Consider the following 25,120-nt stretch of genomic DNA (forward strand, 5'->3'; position numbering starts at 1 on the left):
GATAGATTTTTTTGAATGGTTTTTTGGTTGGATGGCTAAAATACGGTCCGTAGAAAATACAAGCTCAAGAGATTTTCATGTTTTGTTATACTACATTGAAGTAAATAACCCACTTGTGAATTTTGAAGCCTTTCGGTGTCTTAGAAAAGACGGTTGCTAACAAGTGGTTAAATGAAACTACAGGATGTCATCACGCTGAACACAGCTTTACAGGCTTGTTGTGGTGTTGACGTTGCATGCAGCTGTGGTGTAGTTGGTTTATAGCCTAATGTTAGCTTTTTATTTCTTTTCTTTCTTTTTCTTTTTTTAAAGATATTTTTTGGGGCATTTTGCCTTTAATGGACAGGACAGGTAAGCATGAGGGGGGGAGAGAGAGGGGGATGGCATGCAGCAAGGGGCCACAGGCTGGATTCGAGCCCGAGCCGCTGCGGCAACAGCCTTGTACATGGGGCGCCTGCTCTACCCACTAAGCCACCGACGCCCCAGCTTTTTATTTCTAACGATTACATTTGTGCTTCAAAAATCATAAAAGTGGTGTTCATTTATGAAGATTATATCTGTCGAACAAAACCTGTAGCTGGCCTGCCCCCTACACCCTGAGCAACATTGCTTTGTAAGAATTCCTTCATAAAACAAGCAACAGAGGATACATAGACCAAGAAAATGCACATCATGTATCTGCATGGTTAATCTACTTTGTCTATTAGATCACTCTGCAATCACATCTGCTGGTCCTTCACACTTTTACCTGTTGGGTTAAATAACTATTGACTAATTAAGTGATGAAACTAATGAAGGTCAACATGAAACATCTCTAATTAATCAAACACAGACAAGCACTTATGAAGCTGAGTGGATGAGGCAGAGATAAAGAGTCACATGTACTGTGCAGGTTGGAGAGTGAACACCAAAAGGCAAACAGAAGCTTCATAGGCGTCATATATGTATGATGTAATCAGCTGTGAGCATATACTCATCATTATATTAGTCCGTGCAGTGAAGTGTTTTCCCCTGTTGCTGCTTTATTACCTGATTTGTGTTTGTGTGGGTGTGCGTGTGTTTGTGAGTGTGTTCACAGCTGGCTATTTCTGCGCTGCATTATGAGAGGAGCATATGTCTGCTGAGCTCTGGCCTCCACTAATTACGGTATAAAGATCAGTTGAGATTGCTCTGGGAGAAGACAACAGTCTGCTTCAGCTCTTGATTAAACTCATCATGCAGGTACCACTATAGCCTTGACAGGCAGTAAAAAGAGGAGTGCGGATGGACTGAAATAAACCCTGCGAGTTTTGTATTGATGGCAAGCGAGTGATAAGCCTCATCTTATTAATACTGTGTGTTGCTTTAGAGTGCTTCCTCATATGATGCTCTGGCTGTCTCAAGAGAATTAAGCCGCACAGGAGAGAATATGTTTAATATGGAACGGATAGCACTTGTCAACACAAACCATCGATTTCAACATACGCCCTGATGTCTCAGACCTGATCTTTTGTTTTTAGCCACGTTAGCCGCATGGCTCTAGGGATGGCAATGCCGATCTGTTGTGCCACCACTCTGGTGTAGAGTAAAATAGCTCACAAGTTTGGCACAATGTACCCAGAGAAGGAATCCTGATTGCTTTGAGGATCCTCTGACCCTTAATCTTGCACTACCAGCAGCTCAAAACTTCAGTTTGTATAATACTTTGGCTTAAACCCCTCAAAGCTAATGACATTCCCATCAGCCTCAGCTGTGCTTCATGTTAATCGGAAATGGAAAAAAGAATGGTGCGTGAGATGGATCGTGGTTTGGTGCAGCTTCTACAGTGTTGCGGGTGCTGCGCCGGACTATCGTGGTGAAGAGGGAGCTGGGCCTGGAAGGCAAAGCTTTTGATTTACTGGTCCACGTCCCAATCCTCACCATATGGTCATGAGCTCTGGGTAGTGGCCGAAAGAATGAGATCACATATTAGCGGCCGAAATGAGTTTCCTCAGAAAGGTGGCTTGGCTCAGCCTTAGAGATAGGGTAAGGAGCTTGGAGTAGAGCCGCTGCTCCTTCGCATTGAGAGGGGACACTTGAGGTGGTTCCTGCATCTGATTAGGATGCCTCCTGGGCACCTCCCGCTGGGGGAGTTACGGGCACGTCCCACTGGTAGGAGGCCTTGGGGCAGACCCAGAACACGCTGGAGGTATTGCATATCTCATCTGGCCTGGGAACGCCTTGGGGTCTGCCAGGAGGAGCTGGAAAGCATTGCTGGGGAGAGGGACATCTGGGGTGCTTTGCTCAGCCTGCTGCCCCCGGATTAACGGATGAAAATGGATGGATGGATAGGAAATGTTAACACGCTAACAAGCTAAACTTAGATACTGTACACAGTAAACATGTAAGTGCTAAACATCAGCATGTTAGCATCATCACTGTGTGCATTTATGCCATGGTAGTGTTGGCATGTAGCTCAAAGCAGCATTGTGCTGAGTACAGTCTCACAGAGCTGCTACCATGGCTAGCATTATGCTCCTTACAAAATTGCACACTATTCACTACATACCCAATATGTGTACCTTTATTCAACATATGTTTGGGTACATAAACAGTAGCATGCATCTTTTCAGATGCACTGAGAAAAAATTAAACTTAAATTGAAGTGTTGCTTATATTACAGAGCGGTTGGTCGCTGTCTGTTAAGGACATGCTCATATACCGCAGTGCAGTGTGTGGTGCATTGTGTGGTGCTATGTTCAGTGTTTGCATAATATTTCCCTGGAAATAGAATGCAACTGTTGTATTAATGGTTTCATACTGAGATTTTGGATGTAACAAAAGATCTCACACACTGTTAAATAGCCTGACAGTATGGAATTTTGGGCACAACATAAGTCATTAATCAAGCTAATAAAACAGACAAAAAACATAACTCGTGTACTTGTAGCAGTCCTAGTCCAAAGTTTAGTACTAGTATTTGTCCAAAGTTTGTGAAAACTTTTAAGTTTTCTTACAAGAGTCTGAATGAAACATCCTGTGATCCCTGCACACTCTGTTTACATCTCAAGTCAAATTTACAGGACGAGACAGGATTTATAAAAGAAAAGCATCAAATCAGCACGAAACCCAAATCTGTCAGAAAAGACAGAGAGGATGGAAAGCAAGAGAAAAGAAGACTGAGACTGAGAGGCTTCACAAATAAACCTATTCATTCTGTCAGCGGCTACCTGCTGAGTCTCAAATCCCGGGGAGGCCGGGTGGGTGGCAGAGGTAGGCTGCAGCAGTAAGGGGCTTTTTTTTTAATCGGCAGGACTATATTTAGCATCTTCATTGTTAATTTGTACTATAGTCTCAGGAGGAACTTGTGCAGTAATGAAAAAGAGGTTGTATAGACCTGCGTGGGTGGTATAGTTGCAGATTTGACATGCATAATCGACAAACAGCGGTAAAAGAAGAGAAAAGCCTCGATCCAGCTCAGTCACAAGAATAAAATACTGGCATTCTATGTTTCTGCAAAACAAAGATATGTTACATTTGTACGTTTTGTACAAATAGTGTAGTTCAGATTATTTGTATACAAGCTGAGTTTCTCAACAGAAGGAGGAGGAGATGGTGGATGGCATGACACCTAGATGAGACAGCCGCTAAGCAGCACACCAATTTTCGAAACCCTCCTTTTTAAAAAAAATTTTTTTTAAACGAAACATCAGGACATTTCCAGGCATGTTTGTGGCGACAACGGTGGGTATTTTCTAACCACAGCTCAGGACATTTACGGTTGTGTTTGTAGCGACAAATGTTGGTAAGCTTTTAAAAGAGGTTGGGACATTTCCAGCTGTCTTTGTAGCAACAACAGTGTTTTTTTAACAAGAGGTCAGGACATTTTTTATGAGAGGTCGGGAAATTTTCACCAGTGTTTGTAGAAACAAGAGTGGGGTTTTTTTTAACGACACATCAGGACATTTCCAGCTTAATGTAGCAACCATACTGGGTATTTTAAGCCCAAATATAATGTTTTCCTAACTCTAACCAAGTGGTTTTAGTACCTAAATCTAACCACGTTTATCAGTGTTGCATGAAAAATATAAATACAACATAGTCAGAAATACACAATGCCGAAAATTTATTCTAGTGATTGAGTTGCTCCATCTCATGAACCAGGAAGTCAAAAAGAACCTGGAGCAAATACTTAAGTCCTGATGCCTTGACACGCTTAGACTTGGAGCACTGTATTTTCTGCATCCTGAAAAGGCCCTGCATGTAAGGCTCAGGTCAATTTCCTACTCCGGGTATTACACTGGCACTCTATAATACATATGGCCATAAATAATGCATGCTGCTGGCTCTCATGCCTACCTGACCAGAGTATTCACCACTTAATGGTAATTCATAGTGGTCTGCAGAGGAAACATCGCTCTCTGGTTCAGAACGTCTATAAAATTCTAATATATATGTTGATCATTTTATCATTTTCCCTTTAAAAGATACTTCACACACTGTACTCGAAAGCAGATAAAATGCTAATAAGGTCGAAATGTATGTCCCACATGTTGTTTGTATCCATGCTGATGTGTGTGTGCTGCAGCTATCTGTCCTCACGTGCGGCATATCTGTGCAAGTATACAGTATCTATTGGGAACAGCTTCCATTAATTAATTGCCTGTGGGTTTACATTACAACTGAGGTCAGTGCAAGGATGCCAAGTGCAGATAGCTGTAATTGATTCACACGTTTATTATGTGCAGATTAGGCACGCTGCCAAGGATGTGCCACTGGAAGAGCATCGAGAACGTGGACAAGGCTATTTAGATTTCTAATACTGTTGTTGAGGGCTGCATTTTGAAAAACATACCCTCGCTGTCACTTGACACCGGTATCATTCACTGTGCACGGGTTTGGTTTACATGAGATAAATTAGACAGTGATTAACTTGGCTGACACGGCGGCTCTGAACAGGAAGCAGAGAGTCATTTGATTTATGTCAGCAAAGCCATGATAATGAGGTGATTTTATACACTAATTGTTGTATTTAAGAGCTTAGTTTCTTAATTCAGTGAATTGCGATGACCCTTGTCCCTCTTAAGCTCCACCCTGTTGATTCCTCCACTTCTCATACTGCAGGTGACATGTCAGAGCATGTCTGTTTTGACTCAAATATTATTGCCTCAATTCCATTCCCCCCTCACCCTGAAGCACTAAGCAATGAACCCTCGCACACTTTAACTGACTTACTGTGTGCGTGTGTGAAAATGTGAGGACTCTTGACAAAAATGTATGTATGCGGCAGTTTATGAAATGACAGAGGGTGTGAGGCTGACATTTAGTTTAAAGATATAGTGCGACATTTTGGGAAATACCCATGTTTGCTTTCTTGGTGGGAGTCAGATGAGAAGATCAATACCACTCTCATGTCTGTGCAGCTGGAGTTTGCTTAGCTTAGCATAATAACTGAAAACACGGGCAAACAGCTAGCCTGGCTCAGCATGTCATCACCAGCACCTTTAAAGCTGACTAATAAACATGCTGCATCTTGTTTGTTAAAATCATATAAAAAACAAAGTGTACAAATGTGACATTGTGGTTTTACAGGGGTTGTGCGCAAGAGCATTAACTTCCTGAAGTTCCTTTATTGAATTGGAGTGTGGGTTCCCTGTTAAAGGAGAAGTCTGGTATTTTGCACGTTGAGCCCGATTTCTGGGTTGTTTATGATGGAATAGAGTGGCTAAGACCAAAATAGTGACGACTAGGGATGGGCAGCACTATTTCGAAAATCATGGCAACTATTCGACAATTTTTCGAATAATCGCCACCCCAGAGCCACGCACACAGAGATCCATTCATCATTACGCCAGGGCCACACCGCCCGCGGAAGTGCTGCGAAGCGCGGCGCACCGACATTCTTGCCCGAGCCAGAGCATATCTGTTCACATCGGGCATTTCTCCACGCCAGTCGACAAGCGGTTCTGCTCCCAGCTGTTGTCTCCGTCACCCGGCTTGACACATTCGCTCACGGCTCGCCGCTCACGAAGAAAACAGACCAGACACCGAAACGATCACTGCAGGGCGCGAGCCAGCCACGGAGCTGTGCGCCGCTGGTGTGGATGACACAATCGGTTAACATGGGTGCCGAAAGGAAACTGGCCTCGCTTCTCGGCGCTTTGAGGCTATTCGCAGCGCTTCCGCGGGCGGTGTGGCCCTGGCGTTACGGTCCCTCGCCGCCTCCTGCGTGCCTTGCTCTCAAATGACTGTGCATACTTGTTGTAGACTTGTGATACGCAAGCTTTGCCTCACAGAGTTTGCACTGCACCTCATTTTCATTTATTTTGTCGAAGTTGTTCCACACGGAACTTTTTGATGACTGTAGTAGTCTCTGCATGTTTCTCCTGTTTGTAGAAGAGCATCAAACTAGCTGGTAGCCCATCTCACACCGCTGTAGCAATCCTATACTGCCCTTGTGCAGTTAGGAGCTGAATTGCATGTCAAATAAAGGGGGGGTAATAAGACGGTGAATAGTAATAGTCGCATTAAAAAAATCAATTTTTCAAAAATAAAACGACTATTCGAAATTCGAAAATCGTGACCCATCCCTAGTGACGACTGCGCATTTTCGGAGAATTTGGCTCTCCCCTGCCTGGCTTTACACTGCTGCATATGGCCATGTGTGAATCTGTCCTAAGACCACCCTAAACATTCGTTTTCAAAGCCATGAAACTCACGAGTGGTCAGTGGTGTTCGTTGATGTTCTGACATAAAAATCGTAGCAAACTGTGGTTTCCGTGATGATTTATTTGACATTTTGTCTACCCCATTGGTTTTCTATAGAAGCCTCATTGTCTGTTGGTAGTAATCCGCCACCGGAAAAGTAAAGGGTTTTTTTTACGACAAGGTTGTAGTCATTGTAGTCTTTTAGATCAGCTAAAGTGCCGCCTCGACAGTGCTGTGTGCTCTCTTGGAGGAAGAACGAGAATGAACGAAAGTGTTTTGTAATAAGTTTAAACAACTGCACAATGGATTTGCTTCTGCTTCTTCTCTGTGTCCCATTACATTGCAATGGTTTCCTGCCGGTTGGCGACACCCATGTAAAGGAGCATTATCGCCATCAAGTGGGCTGGAGTGTATAACGCCTCAGGGTCAAACGAGCGATCAAGTGGAAGTTTACACACGGGTGTGAGGCAGCTGAAAAAATAGTTCCACAATCAAGATGAATAGCGAAAAAAAAAAAACAGTTTGCTACGATTTTTATGTCAGAACATCAACAAACACCACTGACCACTCGGTGAGTTTCATGGCTTTGAAAACTAGGACACATGGCCATAGGCAGCAGTGTAAAGCCAGGCAGGGGAAAGCCAAATTTTCCGAAAATGAGCAGTCGTCACTATTTTGGTCTTAACCACTCTATTTCATCATAAACAACCCAGAAATGGGGCTCAAAGTGCAAAATACCGGACTTCTCCTTCAATTAGCACAATAGCACTGTTTGACCAAATCAACATATTTGGAAGTTACCATGAGTGTGAATAAATGGCTCAAAAATTCGACAGAAGAGCCCTCAAACTCTTGGTGATTTTACAGTGGGGCAGTCCTGAGCCCTCATAGCCTTAGTGGAAGCAAGCGTTTAAGTCTGTCGGTCCATAAGGGCAAACACCTGTAACGGAGAGGGTCCAGAAAGAGGAAGGCTCACTTTAGAGTCACTCCCTGTATCTGCATCTGGGTTTCACCACGGCCCCACTCCTTTAGGAGACCTGCAGCAGTCCTGAGTCCATTCATTCCAATAAGAGTGGTGAACGTGACCACATATAATAACTGAGTCTTTCCTCCCAGAGTCACTGAAGTAAATAATGCACCCAGTTTTCACAAGCCACATATCCTCCAAACATTCTGACACTAAAATGCCATTTTCCAGACGGACAAATCAGCTGAAAATTAACTTTGTCTGAGCCCTGTCTCTGTCACAGAAACACACTCGCACAAGATCTGGCAACAACTGATACAATCTTTTCAGTAGCGGATCCTCCTATAGGGGACATATGCAGTCGCCTAGGGTGCCAACCGGAGAGAGGGCGCCAAAATTTCCCCTCCACCCCACCCCGCCTCCATAAAAGAAAAAAACCCTCAACATTACAGAAATGGTGGAGTGGGTTGTATTTGCACATGCTGTATTCTCTTATCTTCTGTCATTTATTATTATTGTTTGTTGACTAAGTTGTTTATTTGTGTTGATATTCATTATAAGGAGAAGAGGAAGATAAAAATTGGGGGAGTGGAGGGTGCCAGGAAGCTTGTATAGGGTGCCAAATGTGCTAGGTCTGGCACTGGATCTCTTTCTCTTTTAGATATTCAGCTTGCAGATTAAACAAGTGGCAAAATAAGGAGCAAATATTGCACTGTGTGCTGTATCTAGTGTTGTATTGTTTTGAATCTGCTTTCATCCATTCACAAGCTGTTTACAACACTTAAAAACGAAGTGGGTGGAGGTGGGGGATGTGGGGGAGAGATGACCACGCCCACTCATGATACAGTAAGTGTAAACCATTCCATACGGTTACAATAGAGCATCTTAGGTTTGAGTATCTATGTCTCACTGGATGACCAGAGTAACCGGTAAGGGGGTGGGGACCATGATGTCAACCATCTCATATAAACCACTGAGACCAAAGTGCCTTAGGCCCTATCGTCCCTGTTGAATCTGTGATGGGGACTCAGCATCTGTCAAAAACAGCAGGATCTGGTCTGCGGAGAACTGGAAATCTGCATGATTTAATACACGACCTCCCTCATGTCCTGGGGCATGGCAGAATAATTCCACAAGCGGCACGAGGCACTGGAGCTGCCACTGAATCTTGTGTATAAAACTTTAAAAGCTTTGCTGAGGAATCTGAATCGTGCAAAACATGGCAACAAATACCTGTTCTGTTCTCATTAATATTCAGTATAACACTTGTGCAGATGAGGAAAGTAATAATGGTCCTTGATTAGCTCGGGGTAGCTGCAGCTCACAAAGAGACTGAAGAGAAATTATACTAAAAGACAAAACAACAAAATGATGCTCTATATGGAGATGTGCCACATGTTGTCTCTTATAGTTGTGGTGAAGGACTTCACAACGAAGCTGTGAGAGTGAAGCTTATAGTGATGGTACCATCTGTCTGCTGCAGAGCAATCGGTCAAACTCATTATCTTCTGCAGTTTGGAGTGGTGACCTCAGGGTGCAGAGTACATCAGCCGCAGTAGGAGTCACGCAAACCCCAGTGGAACCAAACTCATCTCTATTCATTCATAAACCACCATGACACACGAGTGCATATGAACGTGTAGACACAGACACACACACACACACACACACAAACCTGTGTGACATCCAGGCAAAAAATAAAGATGACTAACTGTAACAGAAGACTCCCCGTGAGACTCAATAGACCTCAAATAGGCCAGCTTCTCTGAACAGCCTCAATCAACCATAGTGTATCTTCACATCCTGGATAATATCTGGTTCCTACATTCACTCAAACATAAGAGCCAATGCAGATATTATTGTCCCTCAGTGCTATTTTCTCTCAGATTATACGAGCTTTAGTATGTCTGCTGGGCTACTGAAGTCTGTAATACTGCGCAGCACCTCACCAAATACCACTCCGTTCATGTGCAATGATTATAGAAGATTAACAGATTACCATATTATCCATATGAACATCTCATATCTAGGTCAGCATTTAGCTCTTATCATAAGGAAAACAATAAATAAGTCTCGGTTATGGAATAGATTTAAATAAATCAGCACTTAAAGGTTGAATGCCAAAGAGTCGAGGTGCAAAAATAAATCACGTAAAATAACCCACAGTGTTTATTGCTGTAAACATATGCACTGTGGTGGAGGGAGAGCTCAGATTATATTTACATAAGCAATGATAACATTTTGTAAAAAATAATGCATAAAAGTTTGGTGTTTTTTCCCCAAAATACAGAACCACAGTTTGATAGCATTTTCAGAAACATATATTTAAAATCTAAAATCTAAAAATACTATTATTATGTAGAATGGAACATTTTCTGGATGTCATATTGTTATATGATACATAAATTAGGACATATTGTTCGATTAATAATGTTTTTATTAAAAATGCATCACATGCTGTAAGCAGAGTTTACTCCTGCAGCCTGTTGTGATTGAGCTAATTTTGACTAGTTAACATTAGAGCCAAAATGATTTGTTAATTAACTGATTAGCTGACTGCCAGAAACCTAATTAGCAGCTATTTTCATACCAGAAATCAATATTTTGTGACTTTTCGAGCGAAATGGCTGGTTCCAGCTTCCCAAATGTGAATCATTTCTTGTTTTCTCACTCTTCTACGAGAGTACATTAAATATATTTTGCGGCTGTTTGTCTGAGAAAAAAGACAGTTTAGCCCTTTTTGGGTTTTCTAGGCAAAACTGCATTTTCCTACTCTGCACCTTGGTCATGCAGCAATCTCCATAAAAGATCTAAAATTATAAACACTCATATCCATCAATGAATTTAACTGCATCATAAAGAATGTGGTGACAGAGACATGCGCTTGTTTTTCTTGAGAGGCCGGTTTGTTTGAACAGTTGTTTTATTGTGGAATGTTTGTTTTATATGTTGTATTTGTTGCATTTTAAATGTGTTTTGATAGGCTGCTACTTCGGCCAGGTCTCTCTTTTAAAAGAGATTTTCAATCTCAATGGGAATTCCTGGTTAAATAATGGTTAAATAAATAATTTAAATTAAATTAAATTAAATAAAATGTATTTAAATTAATATAAGCTCTGGGAAGTGGGGCATTTTTCCTTATTTGCTGACATGTTATAAACCAAAAATTTATTTTATAAATCAAGAAAATAACAGGTGGATTAGGGCTGTGTTTTGGCAAGAATATTGAGATATAATATGTGTTACGATACATTGCGATATATTGTGATACAGTAAGCAAGGAGATATGTTGCAGTTTCTTAAAATCAAATTTTAGCAAAACTGTCATAGAATAAGAACACACAGCCACATGCATAAAAAGATGATGTTCACTTCACTTCCCTGATCATTGGTATCTGCATTTGTATTTGTGTAACATGATTGTACACTTTGTTAATTTTTTTATATAATCATAGCACGTGTATAAGAATATCCCTAGTTAGTAGTGGCAGGAAAACCTGTATGCAACACATCTGTAACCTGTTACAATGTTTTTCACATTGTATTTGACGGATAAACTAATAAATAAACAAAAATATATCACAATCCCTGAAACATCCAGCATCACTGCTTGTGCAATCTGAGCAAAGGCAGTGACATTTGCCTACATCAGTATAAAAAAGTGCCTGTAGGATTCTTTTGGTAAACAGATTAAGAAAATACAGTTTTTGTAATTGTTACAGTGTTTGGGGGTCTGATACAGTATGACAAAACATTATGTAATCATCATGAAGTGTGTTGATGTTTTCCTAAACCCCTAAGGTAGATCAATCAATAATAAATGTAATTGTTAGTTGCACACTGTTACATACTGTTAGACTGGTAGATTATTCTATAACAATGTATTATAGTTCATAAGTGATCATATGTTTTCTAGTCTAAAGATTTCCCTCTGCACTGTGGCATGTGTGGCATGTCATGTAGCATAAAATGTAAGGCATGAGTACCTTTAATTATACTTGAGTGCAGTACTTGAGCAGAAGGACTTTGTATGACACATATTTCTCATGACACTCAAATTCCTCTCATACAATCAGTGCAGGCAGTTTCACACTCACCGTACAAACACGTGAACTTGAGCCTGCTCATACAAGCCGCTTTTATGGCCTACACTTCTCCTCCAACACACACAAACAACACCTTTCCTCCCCCTTTATCTCCTCTCCTATCTGTCACTCACCGGCCTTCCCCTCCTCCTTCTCGGACCTCATGTCCTCCTCGGCACAGGCTCCACACGGCTCCACTGTCACCTGTGGTGTGAGCTCTCATAGCAGGTGAAAAAAAAAAAAAAGGGAAACACACACACACACGTATACGTACAGACCAGTGTGCACACCATTCAAACCAGCACACACAATGCACCACCACTGCCGGCCGCTCCCAGCCCAGCCTGCTGAGGCTCCACCCAGACAGGTTACTAGGAAGTCGTCCCCTGAGACACTCAGCTACATTTCCTGCTCCTTGTCTTTCCTCTGTGTGTGCCTCTCTTTCTCTCTCCTACTTTCTATGTACCTGTTCAGTGACACGCCCTGTGGCAGCCAGGACAACTTTCATCCCACGCCCACTCCTGCTTTTCATCTCTCCCCCCCCAAATGTACCAATGAGGAGGAGGTGGTGGTGAAGGAGGAGGAGGAGGAGGAGGAGGAGGAGAAGGGGGGAGGGGAATACAAGCTGCACCTCAGGCCTCAGGTAATGAACAAGGTGAGTCAGTGGAGCTCTCACTCCACCTGATGGCCGAGAGCTAGCAGAGGACAGCGTGTGCAATTACACGAAGGAACAGAGAACAATCAGCCCGTCTGTATGAAAGCACTCTCTCTGAGCCCACACTGCCTTTGTAGCCTACATGAGTTTACATTACTCACTTCCCGAATGTGAATGTGTGTTTTGGCCAAAGGAGGCAGGGATGTAAACTCTGAATAAAAATGCTGCAAGTGTCAACTTCGATAGAAACGCCTGGAAAAATGGATCATGACAGCGCTGAAGTGATAGGAAGTTCATGCTTCTAACCAAACTGCTTTAGCTCTGCACACTTAGATTGGATTATTAATAAGAGCTCTCCCATGTTATCTTTAACCCTCCAGGGACGTCTCCTCCGCCTGTCTGAGTAAGGACAGTCTGTGACATGTGAGATGGGAATTCAGATGTATGCGGACGGAGTAAATAAGGTTAAGGCTGGTCCGGTTTGCCTGACAGGGCTCTTTAGGCCTGAAACCCTCAGGCAGGTACAGGTGGTATGAGGAAAACAGATAGGGCTGCAGCTGAATTAATTCTGCCTGCAGAGCTCAGCTGGATATAAACTTATAATGGAATTTTTGGTTTATGAGCACTTGAGTGCCATAACTGGCATACTAAAGCACGAGCGTGGGCATAATGTGTGTGAGTTTGTGTGCAAAAGAAAGACGAATTTAACCTTTTGCACTTCGAGACGTGACAACGGTTCAGAGCAAGCATGCCATTTGTCCCGCCTGTCAGAGGCTGACACTCAGTGTTTCGGCTCCGTCCACAGATCAGATGTGTCTAACTAGATACTTGTCACAAGAGGCAATGGATCTGTCAATCACGCGCTGACACCTCAAGGATTACTGCCAGGCTCATTTCTCTCTGACTGATCAGAGCTGAGACAAAAGATTGAAGCGATAACCCTCCTATAGAAGAGACACTTAACGCCTCATTAGAAGGTACATTCCAAGTGCATGTTTTTCAGCGCTGGCAATCGCTGCAGTGTTGCATTAATATCTCGCATTATTAGAACTTATGCATGCACTGATTATACCCACTTGGATTAAAATTTGAACCTGTCTGACTCCAGCTGCTTTTAACTTGTCTGAAGAGCTGCAGCATTTACATGAATAAGAAAATCTTGACCAAATGTAGCAATTCATAATTCCAAGGTCATGCTGTAGCCTGCCTCTCAGCTACACTGAATCGTATTCACGGTGTTGCTTTTATCCTGACAGTTCTTCAGTCTGAAATTTTCCACTCCTCAGTGTCCTTATTCTTCGGCTTAACTCCCTGTATCACTATGTCATTCATTTGCTTTGCTCACATTAAAGCCAGAAGAAATCCTTAAAGGCCTTTTTTTTTTTACCCTCCGCTGTATTGCTCTCGCTTCTCTCAGCTGCACGCGGTTGACCTGTCAGTCTGCATTATCAGTGCTGGGGAGTGTTGATAGAAAGCCGGGACGGAGCGGCATTAAGATATTAGCTAGCCTTGAGAAAGAAGAAGAGGTGAAAAAATAGAGGAGGGAGGCTGAAAGCAGTGATGGGCACGGTGGGAAGAAGGGGAACGAGTGAGGTCACCTGTCGCTGCCCATTGTTGATGGAAATGACATGAGGCTCGTCTAATAGCCGCCGAGCGGGCTGTGCTAGCTTTAAGGAGCTAGATGGGCTGAAAAGAGTGGAATTACAATTATTACGGGAATTACACTGCAGACTCCCGGGTTGGCATCAGTGTGAGAACAATGGGGAATAATAGTAGTCTTTATGACGAGAAAAAGATGGACAACAATACAGATTCAATCAATAGACTTTATGATCAATATCTTTTGTGGTGCATGTTATTACAGGCTGGTCAGTTTGATTACCGCACACGAGAGACTGAGAGAGACTATTATCCCGAGCCACACAGGCTTCTCTATAAAACATTTTATTTGTCAAGCTGATGACAGTGATTGGAGAAAATAAGTGGCCTTGCTGCGATGCAATAATTGCACATTACAATACAACTCTAGAGCAATAAACTTCAATAAAGCCCCATTCAGATTAAAGCAATTTGCAAAGTAAAACGCTTTTCCCTGGCAAGAAGTCAATCATGTCTCACAGTCTTGTGCCTCTGCGCTACGCATCGGGTGACAAAACATGTTATTTAGCTGTGATAAATCAAAGCGTGTGGTGAAGGCCCTCGTGGCCAGGTACCAAGAGCTGTTATCTGATTGTTCTCACACTCTTAGCCCGCGCAGGCCTTTGCTCCAGTGTTAACCTCCCAGTCAAGCTGACAGCTCTGTGTCTTTTAACTGCCAGGATGAATCTCCGTGCACACTTCCTGCTGTCACCAAGGCAACACCTTGTATTTTTCGAGCAACACCGTACCTTTGCCTAGTGAGCAGTCCGGGGTGCCAAAGTCCATCAGGCTGGATATCTCTGTCGGGTAGCACATGTCTGTCACCACTGTCTTCTGTCTGTGATGCACTGATGGATCTGCAGGGGCGGAAGGAAATTAACAGTTAATGTAAATTCAAGATATCACATGAGCCAAATGCCTGTTCTCTCATCCAAACTTCTTATTCATATTCACACATCCAGGCTGTTGTAATATGTTGAGCTGATACTAACACTGGGTGTGTGTGTGTGTGTGTGTGTGTGTGTGTGCAACCGTGTAGCTTTAGCAGGCCTGTTAAATCAGATGATTCATTCTGACATGATGTCAATTCGGCACGCACTCCTGAGCTCTCAGACACATTGCAAATACGAATCTGTGCTACAAATCACCGCAGTTGTCATCGCCATTTCAAAGCAATAATGAAGCACACACTGTATTAGTAATGACGCATGTATGTTTCATTATTTTGCAATGCTTGGCTGACTTTTTATTCCTTTTCGCCTTATTTTAGATGAATTCCTTTAATCTTTCCCACGTTTCCATTTCTTCGTCTCTTCTCTCCATATATTTATGTAATTCCACGATACCTCACTGACCTTTTTTTGTGCTCCATACATTCAGCTAGTGACACTGATCAAGGATGCCCAAGAGCCCGACATTTTCTTTCCTCTCACTTGATAATTTCTTGGAAGAGTTCGAGAGGAGAAACTGAGTGAGGAAGCAATCTAATTTAAAATCACCAAGGTCTCTCTGTCCACTGCTTTTCCCTTCACCTTCTTTTTTTCTAAATGTTTCACCTCCACATGTAAAGCATGAAATGCTACAAAAATGACACTATATGTATTGGAGGCAGCAAGATCCTTGCGGTGGCATAAAAAAAGCTTTTGTAGAGCACATACCATAGCATTACAGTGGAAATGATTTCCTCTTGAGGAGGGCTTTAGATGCTGCTATTGATCTGAAATCTTCAAACTGAAAGTAATTCTGCTGATCTCATAAATCCCTCTGACACTATAAATGTTGGATTTCATGCCAGATAAAGGCGCCTCCTGTATACGTGCAAATGCAGTGTTTAAATGAAACGTGTTTCCTAGTATAACCATTAGTACAGCAATTGCTTTCTACCCTCAGGTGCCTTATGAGCTGTACCATCTGCACAACCACTCTTCCTCAACAATGATCTCAGCTTCCCTCCTAATCTGCATATTTTGACAGTTTCAATTTCATGACCGTATGGTATTTATCTAGATCACTGACCTTCCCCTCCCTTCTCCCCTCCTCCGTCCTCCTGACCTGTCGATAACTGTTTAGGTGTTGTTAAGCTGACCTTTTCCTCTGTCTTTAATATGGAGATTGGACAGCGGGCAGGCTCATGCTCGGCGGCTCGAAGGCTGCTTTACTTAGCACCGACAATAATGAGAGAAAGAGGCGAAGCTGCTGGCAGTCTGACAGACTCACAGACAATCTATTCCTGCACTTAGTTGAAGGTGTTGCCGCTTTGTTCACCTAGAAAAAAAGACGTCAATACATAAATTCACAGCTGTAACATACAGCCTGGTTTGAAGAGCCATTGTTTAAAAATGTCATCGCTCTTAAATGGGCAGCCTGTCAAATGAGAAGAATGAATAATGTTCATAATAATCATATGTGCTTAAATAACGAACAAGCTTCACTCTGCTACTTCACCATACTTCAGTCATCTGAACTTTTCACTGGTTTAAACGACCTCTTTTTTCCAAGAGGGGTTTGATTAGCTATGGTCCATTGTATTTCAAGGGGAAAACAGTCATTGTGTCTGTGTCAGTGCTGTAAAGCACATGAATGTGCTCTAGAGAAATACGTAACTAAAGGACAGGGCAGTATATCTGCCTCGTCTTTTGTGGCTGGTTGACCCTCCGCTGTGAGAGGTTAAAGGTCATGGCAATGATTAGGCCAAGCTGTGCATGTCTGTCTGCAACCTTACTGACAAAACCAGGCAGAACATGCAGGAGGACACACAACAGGCTAATGACTGTGACCAGCCAGTATCAATCGCAGACATCTTTTACAGTTATTTAAAATCTCATTTTTATCTCTCTATGAAATTATCCGTCCGGAAGATGGCAAATTTCATTGGGCCTGTTGTCTGGTATCCATCCATTATCTCTAACTGTTTATCCTTCTCAGGGTCACAGGGAGCTGGAGCCAATCCCAGCTGACATTAGGCGAGAGGCAGGGTACATACTGGAGAGATCACCAGACTATCACAGGTGACAGACAACCATTCACGCTAACATTCATACCTACATGTACGGGTAATTGAAAGTCGCCTAACCTGCATGTCTTTGAACTGTGGGAGGAAGCTAGAGAACCCGCAGACAACCCAGGGTGCCAATTGGTGGGGTCAAGCCTGTAACCCTCTTGCTGTAAGGCGACAGCGCTAACCACTGCAACACCCTGCCGCCTGTTGTCTAACATGTTCATGTTACATAGTAATGGCTATTAAAGTCAACTGAAATGAGAAAACAAACCACGTTTGCATCCAAAAGTCATGTCAAATTGATATATATATATATTATTTTTTCAATTTTACATTTTTGAAGGAAAGAAAAACATATTTTTGCCGATATGTCCTGAAATGTGCCATAAGTGAAGCCTCTCGAGGTGTAAGCTGTTACGCGTGTTGACTGACAGTTGAGCTGTTGGTCTGATATTGTGAGCCGCTCTCTCGGGATGAGCTACCCGTGAAATAAATGCGTTTTAAATTGATGTGTCTCCTTCTGTCGGATGGGAATATCTATCAAAATGGACTACCTTGGAAATAAGGAAGCTCACTTTGTATTTCTATATTTGTATTATCTTGTCCATCTTATCTAATGGATAACTCCACCAAAAATAAAAACCTAGTTTCACAGACCTTTCTACAGCAGATGTTTTGTCATAATAGGAGGAGCACAGGTGTATTTAATAAAAGTAATAATGGCTGAATTCTGCGTAGTGGAGGTCCTGGTATTGTGCGTGCAAGCTTACAGGGACACTTGATTGAAGCAAAGGTAAGAGCTCCCCTGAAACCATGATTAGTTAAATTTTGGGGGTTTCTGAAATGTTGCCAATATGCTATTTTTGCAATGCATCATGTGTAAATCAGGTTATTATTGATGTATGATTCATGCATGAAGGTGAGTCATCGCTAATTCAGTTTAATAAAGATACCACGCGCATGCTATGTATCCGTGTGGAGGTGTGATGTGGTCATTAACAGATTATTATATACCAAAATTGCTGACATAAAGCAAGTAGGCAGATACAAATGTTTCTGTGCAACAAGAGTCACAGTCAGGCTTCTCTTAGCTTGTGAGCCAGCGATCCATCAGCGTCACAGTTATGCTGCGACAGCGACAACACTACGTGATGCAAATACAATAAAAAAAAAAACACATTTTGATTGACTTTATGCAAATAAGTTCTTCAGCTGCAGAGATGGATTCCCGGTGACACACCCACTGGTGAATGCCAAGATAGGGGAACCTTAGTACGACTAAAAATATTAAATGTAAATGTCTCCCTTTTGGTTATTGTGTTATTTTCCTCGGAGGAGAAAACAAGATATCTCATTTACAAAGCAGATCTATATCGCTGTAGCAAAAATATGCATTTTCATTATCATTTCAGTTGGACTAAAAAGTGCTCTTTTAATCTTTTTAAAAATTAATGAGACTTTCTTACAGGCAACAAGGGAATATACAGCCCTGACAGCATCACAAGGGAAAACACCCAGTTATTAATGAGAATATGCTAAGAGTGTGTGACTGCAGAAACACCCACGGGTGTGGCAGGAAGTCAAAAAGGCTATCCAAACATCTGAGACAACTTCCCTTCCTGGCCAGCACTCAGCTGAGGGATGCATATGACATGTATGGGACATGATGGGAAGAGGAGACAAACACTCCGTGGGAGTCGGACTGGGTATTCAAGCATAAATAGGAGGCAACTATCATTGGTGTGCAGACAGCTCATCACTGCCCACCCTCAGCCAACCTTTAATTACACTGGCATTCAGTCCGTCATGCAGGCAGCAGACACATTCATTCCTGTATCAGTCATCGCACCGGAAAGGAGGGGAACATCACCATGTTACTGTGGATTCACAACACCCTGAAACACACAGCCCTGCTGAGTGCAATAACGCGGCCGTATGTGGTGTATCATCCTGAGAGACAAACATGTATGGGTACCACTTAAAACAATTTAGAATAGCTGGATACATGCTGTAATTACCAGGCCGTGTGTGTGTGTGTGTGTGTGTGTGTGTGTGTCTGTGTGTGTGTAAGAGAGCAGGCTAGCTCTGAGAGGTGATTGACTATCAGAGCAGTCTTTGCAGAACAAAAGGTCACTGTAGTGTTTATTTCCACATATTCTCTACTACTAAAAGGTTTGGGGAGGGGAGCTAGTGATGATTGGGAGTTGTTTTGCACACTAAAATACAGCAATTTATGGCCTCGGCAACAGATACTGAGGAGTATTTTTTTGTTAATTGCTTATTTTGTGTACTTAAAAGAGATACATGGAAAAAAGAAGCATTAGAAGAAAAGCAGTGGTGAAAAGCTTGGAGACAGTTCACCCCAAATTCAAGAATACATATTTTTCTTCTTACCTATAGTGCTATTTATCAACCTGGATTGTTTTGGTGTGAGTTGCAGAGTGTTGGAGATATCAAAAAATACATCTGAAAGACTCAACATCAATGTCTCCTTTCAAAAATCATGACCTGATTACTCAAGATAATCCACAGACCTTGGGGCAGCTTTGGTAGAGCGAATCGTCCGCCAGTTGGAAGATCAGCAGTTCAATCCCTGGCTCCTCCAGCCTGCATGTTGAAGTATCCTTGAGCAAGATACAAAACCCCAAATTGCTCCCAATGGCTGTTCCATTGGTGTGTGAGTGTGTCATCCTATATGGCAGCCTCGGCCACCAGTGTATGAATGTGTGTGTGAATGTGACTAGAAGTGTAAAAAAGCGCTTCGAGTGGTCGGATGACTAGAAAGGCACCGAACGAGTGCAGGTGCATTTTGTTGTGAGCAGTTTCTAGTAGGAACTACTTTCTGTTGTCTGAACTACACCTGCCAACTGTATCACCACTCAGAAGGAAGCGTGCATCTACTCATGTACAAGAGGCTCATGCTCGTAACAGCGCAAGATGTAAACATTAATGCGTCCTCCTCGGCTGAGCTGTAATGTTAGCTAGCTCGGTAGTGCTAGGTGAGGTAGCAGCAGATGCATGCTTCCTTCTGCACTGTGATATTTTTGGTGGGTGTAATTTGGTAGAAAGAAAATAGTTCCAACATGAAAAAGCTCACAACAAGGTCTGTGGATTATCTTGAGTAACTGGGTCATGATTTTTGGAGAGAGAGAGAGATTGATGTTGAGTCTTTCAAGTGTATTTTTTGGCACTTTGAGCACCACGAGCCGAGTGCCATCTAGTTCCATTATATTGGAGAGAAAGCAGACGTTTCTACAGCGGATATCTCCTACACTTGGCAACTCACACCAAAACAATCTAGACTGATAAAAAGCACTAAGAGAAAAAACAAAAAAGAAAAGAAAAGAAACTAAAAGAAAAAATCTTGGATTTTGGGTTGAAAAGTCCTTTTAAGTAACGTTGGGACAAAGAAAGAGTTGAGATGTTTTATTGGAAAATGACTTGTTTTAATCCTAAAATTTAAAGCCCAGAAGAGTTTAACCATTTTCTGTGGTACACAGTAATTATTCCCCATTGGCATGACAATAACCATGGTGTTCAAAGTCCTATTTTTTCCTCCATTTAAATTGGCACGACATAATGTGAGAAGAATTTGAAACACTATCTAAATGGAATTTCACAGCAGCTGCGACAGTGAATTCATTAACAAAGCTAAATGATGTGATGCCTTTTGGGTTTCTAACCTTTGGCACAAGACGGAGCCAGGAAACCTCGCCTGGTTACGTAAGACAACGGGATTGAGTTCGCTTGAAATATTTAGTGTTTGAATATTTCACAAGGGAGATTGCTCATCCCTGACCCTGACGCTTACAGGTCGCTTCTGGTATTATCAGGCACAGACACATGGAGCTCATCCAAATCCCAGCGAACAGAACGCTGACAAGGCACTCCCACAGCACAATGCATCTCCACTGGTAGGTATCATTAGCAGCCTTTGACACAGATGGCAACAATGAATTAGAAACAAAGCTCCTTTCTGATGGAGCGAGATATGAAATCAAAATATTGTGTAAAACAGAAATGACAAATTGAAGCCTCCATAAACACAGGCTGTAAACGTGTCAAATAATTATTTAACAACAGCGGTGAAATACTTTGGGGGAAAGTTGACTTAGTATTCAGCACACTCTTTACACCATAAGAAAAGCAACAGATAGATTTCTCCTCTGGGACACACTGAAAGTGCGACTATATGCTGTATATCGAAGGTCGAGCTGTCACAACTCTATTATACAACCCAAACATGCAGCCAAAACACTGCAGCAAAATGTCATCCCTCTAATATTTTTCTTCGCCTGGAGCTGAAAACTTACTGTCTATTAATCTGTGTTTATAATCATACGTGACACAGTGAATCAATACTCCCAGTGCTCACAGAACATTAGGCCTGAAAGGCTGCTCCAAGGCTGCTGTGATCCATAGCCTCTGGAAGCTGTCTGTGTGCTGCCGTTAAGAGCACAACAGCAGCCTGCCCCGAGGAAACGCACAAAAAAAAAAGCCTGTTCAGGGACACATCCATTACATCAATGAGGAGAAATTGCTTGAGGAAGACGAGTGTCCAGGGTTACCGGTGTTATGGCTGGTGTTGCTCAGCTCAGCAGTCTGCGGTTATGTTGCATTTCTCTCGCTGAACAAAATGGAAAAAGGAAGGATTTTTAAAAAGCAACATGTATGGAGGTGGAGTGTGCCGAGCGGTACTCACAAACCTCAGGAAGCGCTGTTCGGTGTTGTTAAACTGTAACTGCAGAATTTTCATTACAGGACTGAGAGATGGGCGATAAGAAAATATATTCTGTGATGATATAAATGTTTCCATACCGTTTATGAGGGGCTGTTATCCGTTTAATGTCTCAGGATGTATCAGGCCGTTGTGGCTAATGTTGCAAATCACTGAAAAGAACAGTTTTATGGCAAAGGTGGGTTTTTGAATCAAAGTGATAAAGTTTAGTGATTTGTCACTTATCCAGTTCACTGGATTAGAACAAAACAGACATTACCATCTGGTTATTTTATAAATAAAGGACTGTAAGAAAATTATTGGAGTGGTGAGAGAGGCTGAACCATATTTCCATTATCCATTTGGCAGATGCATTTATCCAGCGCGACATATGAATGACGTACAATCCATTTTCACTTTCTAAAAAAACAAAAACATGGCAGGGTTATGGATGTTTTCTTTCCTCCTGACTTTAATAAACTAGAACACCCTACCCTTCATGTCTTAAAGGTCCAGTGTGTAGGATTTATTAGCGGAAATGGTAATAATATCCATAACTATGTTTTCATCAGTGTATAATCACCTGAAAATAAGAATTTGTTGTGTTTTTGTTACCTTAGAATGAGCTGTCTATATCTACATAAGAAACGGGTTCTCTTCCACAGAGTCTGCATTAGATAGGGCCATTATCGTTTTCACTACAGCCACCATAGTTCTCCTACAGTATATGCTTGGCACACAGGAGAAGTTTCAGTTCGCTGCAATCTGCGACCTCACCACTAGATGCCACTAAATCCTTCACACTGGACCTTTAATGCGACTTCTAACATACACATTAATAAAACTCTGATACAGAGACAAAACTGAGTTTGGTAAAGTGCACCTTTATGAACCATGGAGCAGGTGAAGTTAATCTTTTCGGTGTTGCGTTTTTATGTAACTTTAGGTATTTGTGTAACTATTAACTATATTGCAAAGGATAGCTGTGAGGATGGGGACTATGGAGTGAATGCTTCCAGCCAGAAAGTAGGGTTTGAGAGGATACTTAAATCTCCAAATGCAGGAAGTTTACAACACTGACACTAAGTGTGTGTGGTTCTGAAAATTAACAAAGGAAAAATATCTTTAAGCTACAAAATACACATTCACAATCTTTAAACCATTCCATCCACACTTCCTCCTTTAAACAAGTCTAATAAACAACTCTCCACTCACAATAAGATTACAAGTGGTACTCAGAGAAGTTATTAAGAGAGCTAATTAACGTAACCTAAATGAGCGATCATCTAAGCCACCACATCTCCTGATGCAACACTTCATTAAGAAAGCAAACCGGAAAATACACAAATGCAGGCATGTTAACCGAAATTAAACTTGCTGTACAGTTTGAGAAACATGGGCGGATTCTCACCTTAATCACTCACGCACACACATTAAAAGGGCGAAAAGGAAAAAGGCGTTAACTGTCCTGCTAAACGTAACTGCAGAGCTCTCACTGCTGAACTGTTGCAGCTTGACACTCATGCGGACGACGCGCATGTCAGTGTGCTTATTGGCGGGTGCATCCTCAGCTGAGGGTGCTCTGTGGGCTTTTGTACAATGGCTGACAAAAATTAAATGTAGAATGGGAGAAAAGAACTGCTCTCCCAGAACCTCAGATTACTTTGAGCCAAAAGAAAAGTTAAAATGCCTCCCCCTCTCCCACCTGATTATTTTCATACAGTCCCTAAACTGTTTCTCAATTCATTTTGCAGAAAGTATCACAACATATATACTGATGTAAAATTACAGTCATGGAGGCATTATACATATCACATTGTAACAGTTCAATGTAATAAATTGCTAATTAAACTATGTCAGAGGAAAATGGCCAGCCCAGTCTCACTCCCAACTCGTAAAATACCAATTCTAGATCAGTGGCCCTCGGCATCAGATGCAGATGCACAGAGGCAACATAAGTGTCGGTATGAGACGCACTGAGTGGCAGCAGTTTCTGACGCTGTGGGCAATTATCGTAGTGTAAAGAGTGAAAGTCAGCTCAAGGTGAATGGAAGACGAGGTGGATTGGTCAAACAAACTCTGGACTTTCACCTGGAAACCTGCTGTTTGTGTCCCATGTGAAACCAAAAGTCAGCTGAATAATTCATAAACAATGTAATGTGCTGGTATGTGTAGCATACTACACTAGTGAGTTGTGTCACACAATATCAAATTATGTTAGTAACAGACTTATTCTAAGGCAAACCATAATTTTTTTTTCTTCACCTAACCATGTGCTTTTGTTGCTTAGACCTAAGGTGGTACATATAAAACTGCAGAATTTTACCTACATTATAAATTATTTATTATTATTTTCCTATTTTTCATTATTCTTCTATATGTTTATTTTGAGCAGACGCAATACATGTAGCGAGCTCAAATTGATAGGCTGTCCCTGAACGTCCATAACTGGACGTAGGGCCGCTACTGGGGTGAGAATTTGTTGAAATGGTGGGGTTATAATCATCAAAAACAACACTGGCACATTAACTGGAAAGATACATTTGTGAGCGCTGTTATGGAGGAACATCATTACTGTATTTAATATAAGTACATAGGGACTTTTTAATCAGTATCCTTTGAATCACTAATTCAGTATCACATGCCACACCTGCTCAAAACAATACCAGCCATGCAGAGCTCTACACTGTGATTAAACTGAGAGACGTTGTTATGCTGAAACCGAAACAGCTGAGGGGCTGAAGAGCAGAAAAGTACCTCAGTTGATTATTCATAACAACACCACCAGGAAAACAAGGTTATGGGATGACGCCTAACCTTGGATGCTGTAGTTATGCATCATCCCATATGAATGGTATGATGATCTACGCTGGCTGATGAATAATCGCAGTGGGGCTGACCTGCCAAACTGGAGTAGTAAGGGACTATAGAGCTTAACAATAAGCAAGCTGTGTACAACTATAAAAAAAAATTGCATCAATCCTTCTTGCTGGCCACCGTATAGATATAGACATAGGGCAGATGTAGGACAGTACAGCAAGCATTTGTAATCATCATCATTGAGGCTCAACCAGTGAAAAACGTGAAATCCATTATGGCCTAGATAATAAATGTTTCTGTAACCCTGCAGGATTAGCTACCACTGCTCGTACACTAGTTAATCCAGCACAGCCTCCTCCAAGAGCACCACAGTGCGCTTAAGGTTCAGTTGGACTGACTGTCCTCTGCCACAGAGTTGGAGAACACATTCATAACATCAGGTTGGATTTTTTTGTATAAGCAGCTACAGTTTAGTGGTCAGACAGTCAGACAGACAGAAAAGATATTCGAGCAAATACAAGACATTTATATAAAGCATACTTTAAAATGCATAAGCAAAGAAGACTGCAGTATA

At 42.0% G+C, this 25,120-nt stretch overlaps 1 protein-coding gene across 5 annotated transcripts in view; it reads right to left on the minus strand.

Annotated features, from left to right (window-relative positions):
- Positions 1-25,120, minus strand: part of kaznb (kazrin, periplakin interacting protein b) — an 87,867-nt gene that overhangs the window by 18,977 nt on the left and 43,770 nt on the right. For 4 of the 5 annotated variants that reach the window (XM_050039242.1, XM_050039245.1, XM_050039243.1 and 1 more), the window contains exon 2: positions 14,761-14,868. In XM_050039242.1, the coding sequence (XP_049895199.1) occupies positions 14,761-14,868 (108 nt within the window). Of the gene's footprint in view, positions 1-11,852; positions 12,147-14,760; positions 14,869-25,120 lie in introns of those variants that run through there. The other variant, XM_050039246.1, reaches the window with a different exon arrangement.

This window comes from Epinephelus moara, chromosome 24 (assembly GCF_006386435.1).
Source record: "Epinephelus moara isolate mb chromosome 24, YSFRI_EMoa_1.0, whole genome shotgun sequence".
Classification (NCBI taxonomy): Eukaryota; Metazoa; Chordata; class Actinopteri; order Perciformes; family Serranidae; genus Epinephelus; species Epinephelus moara.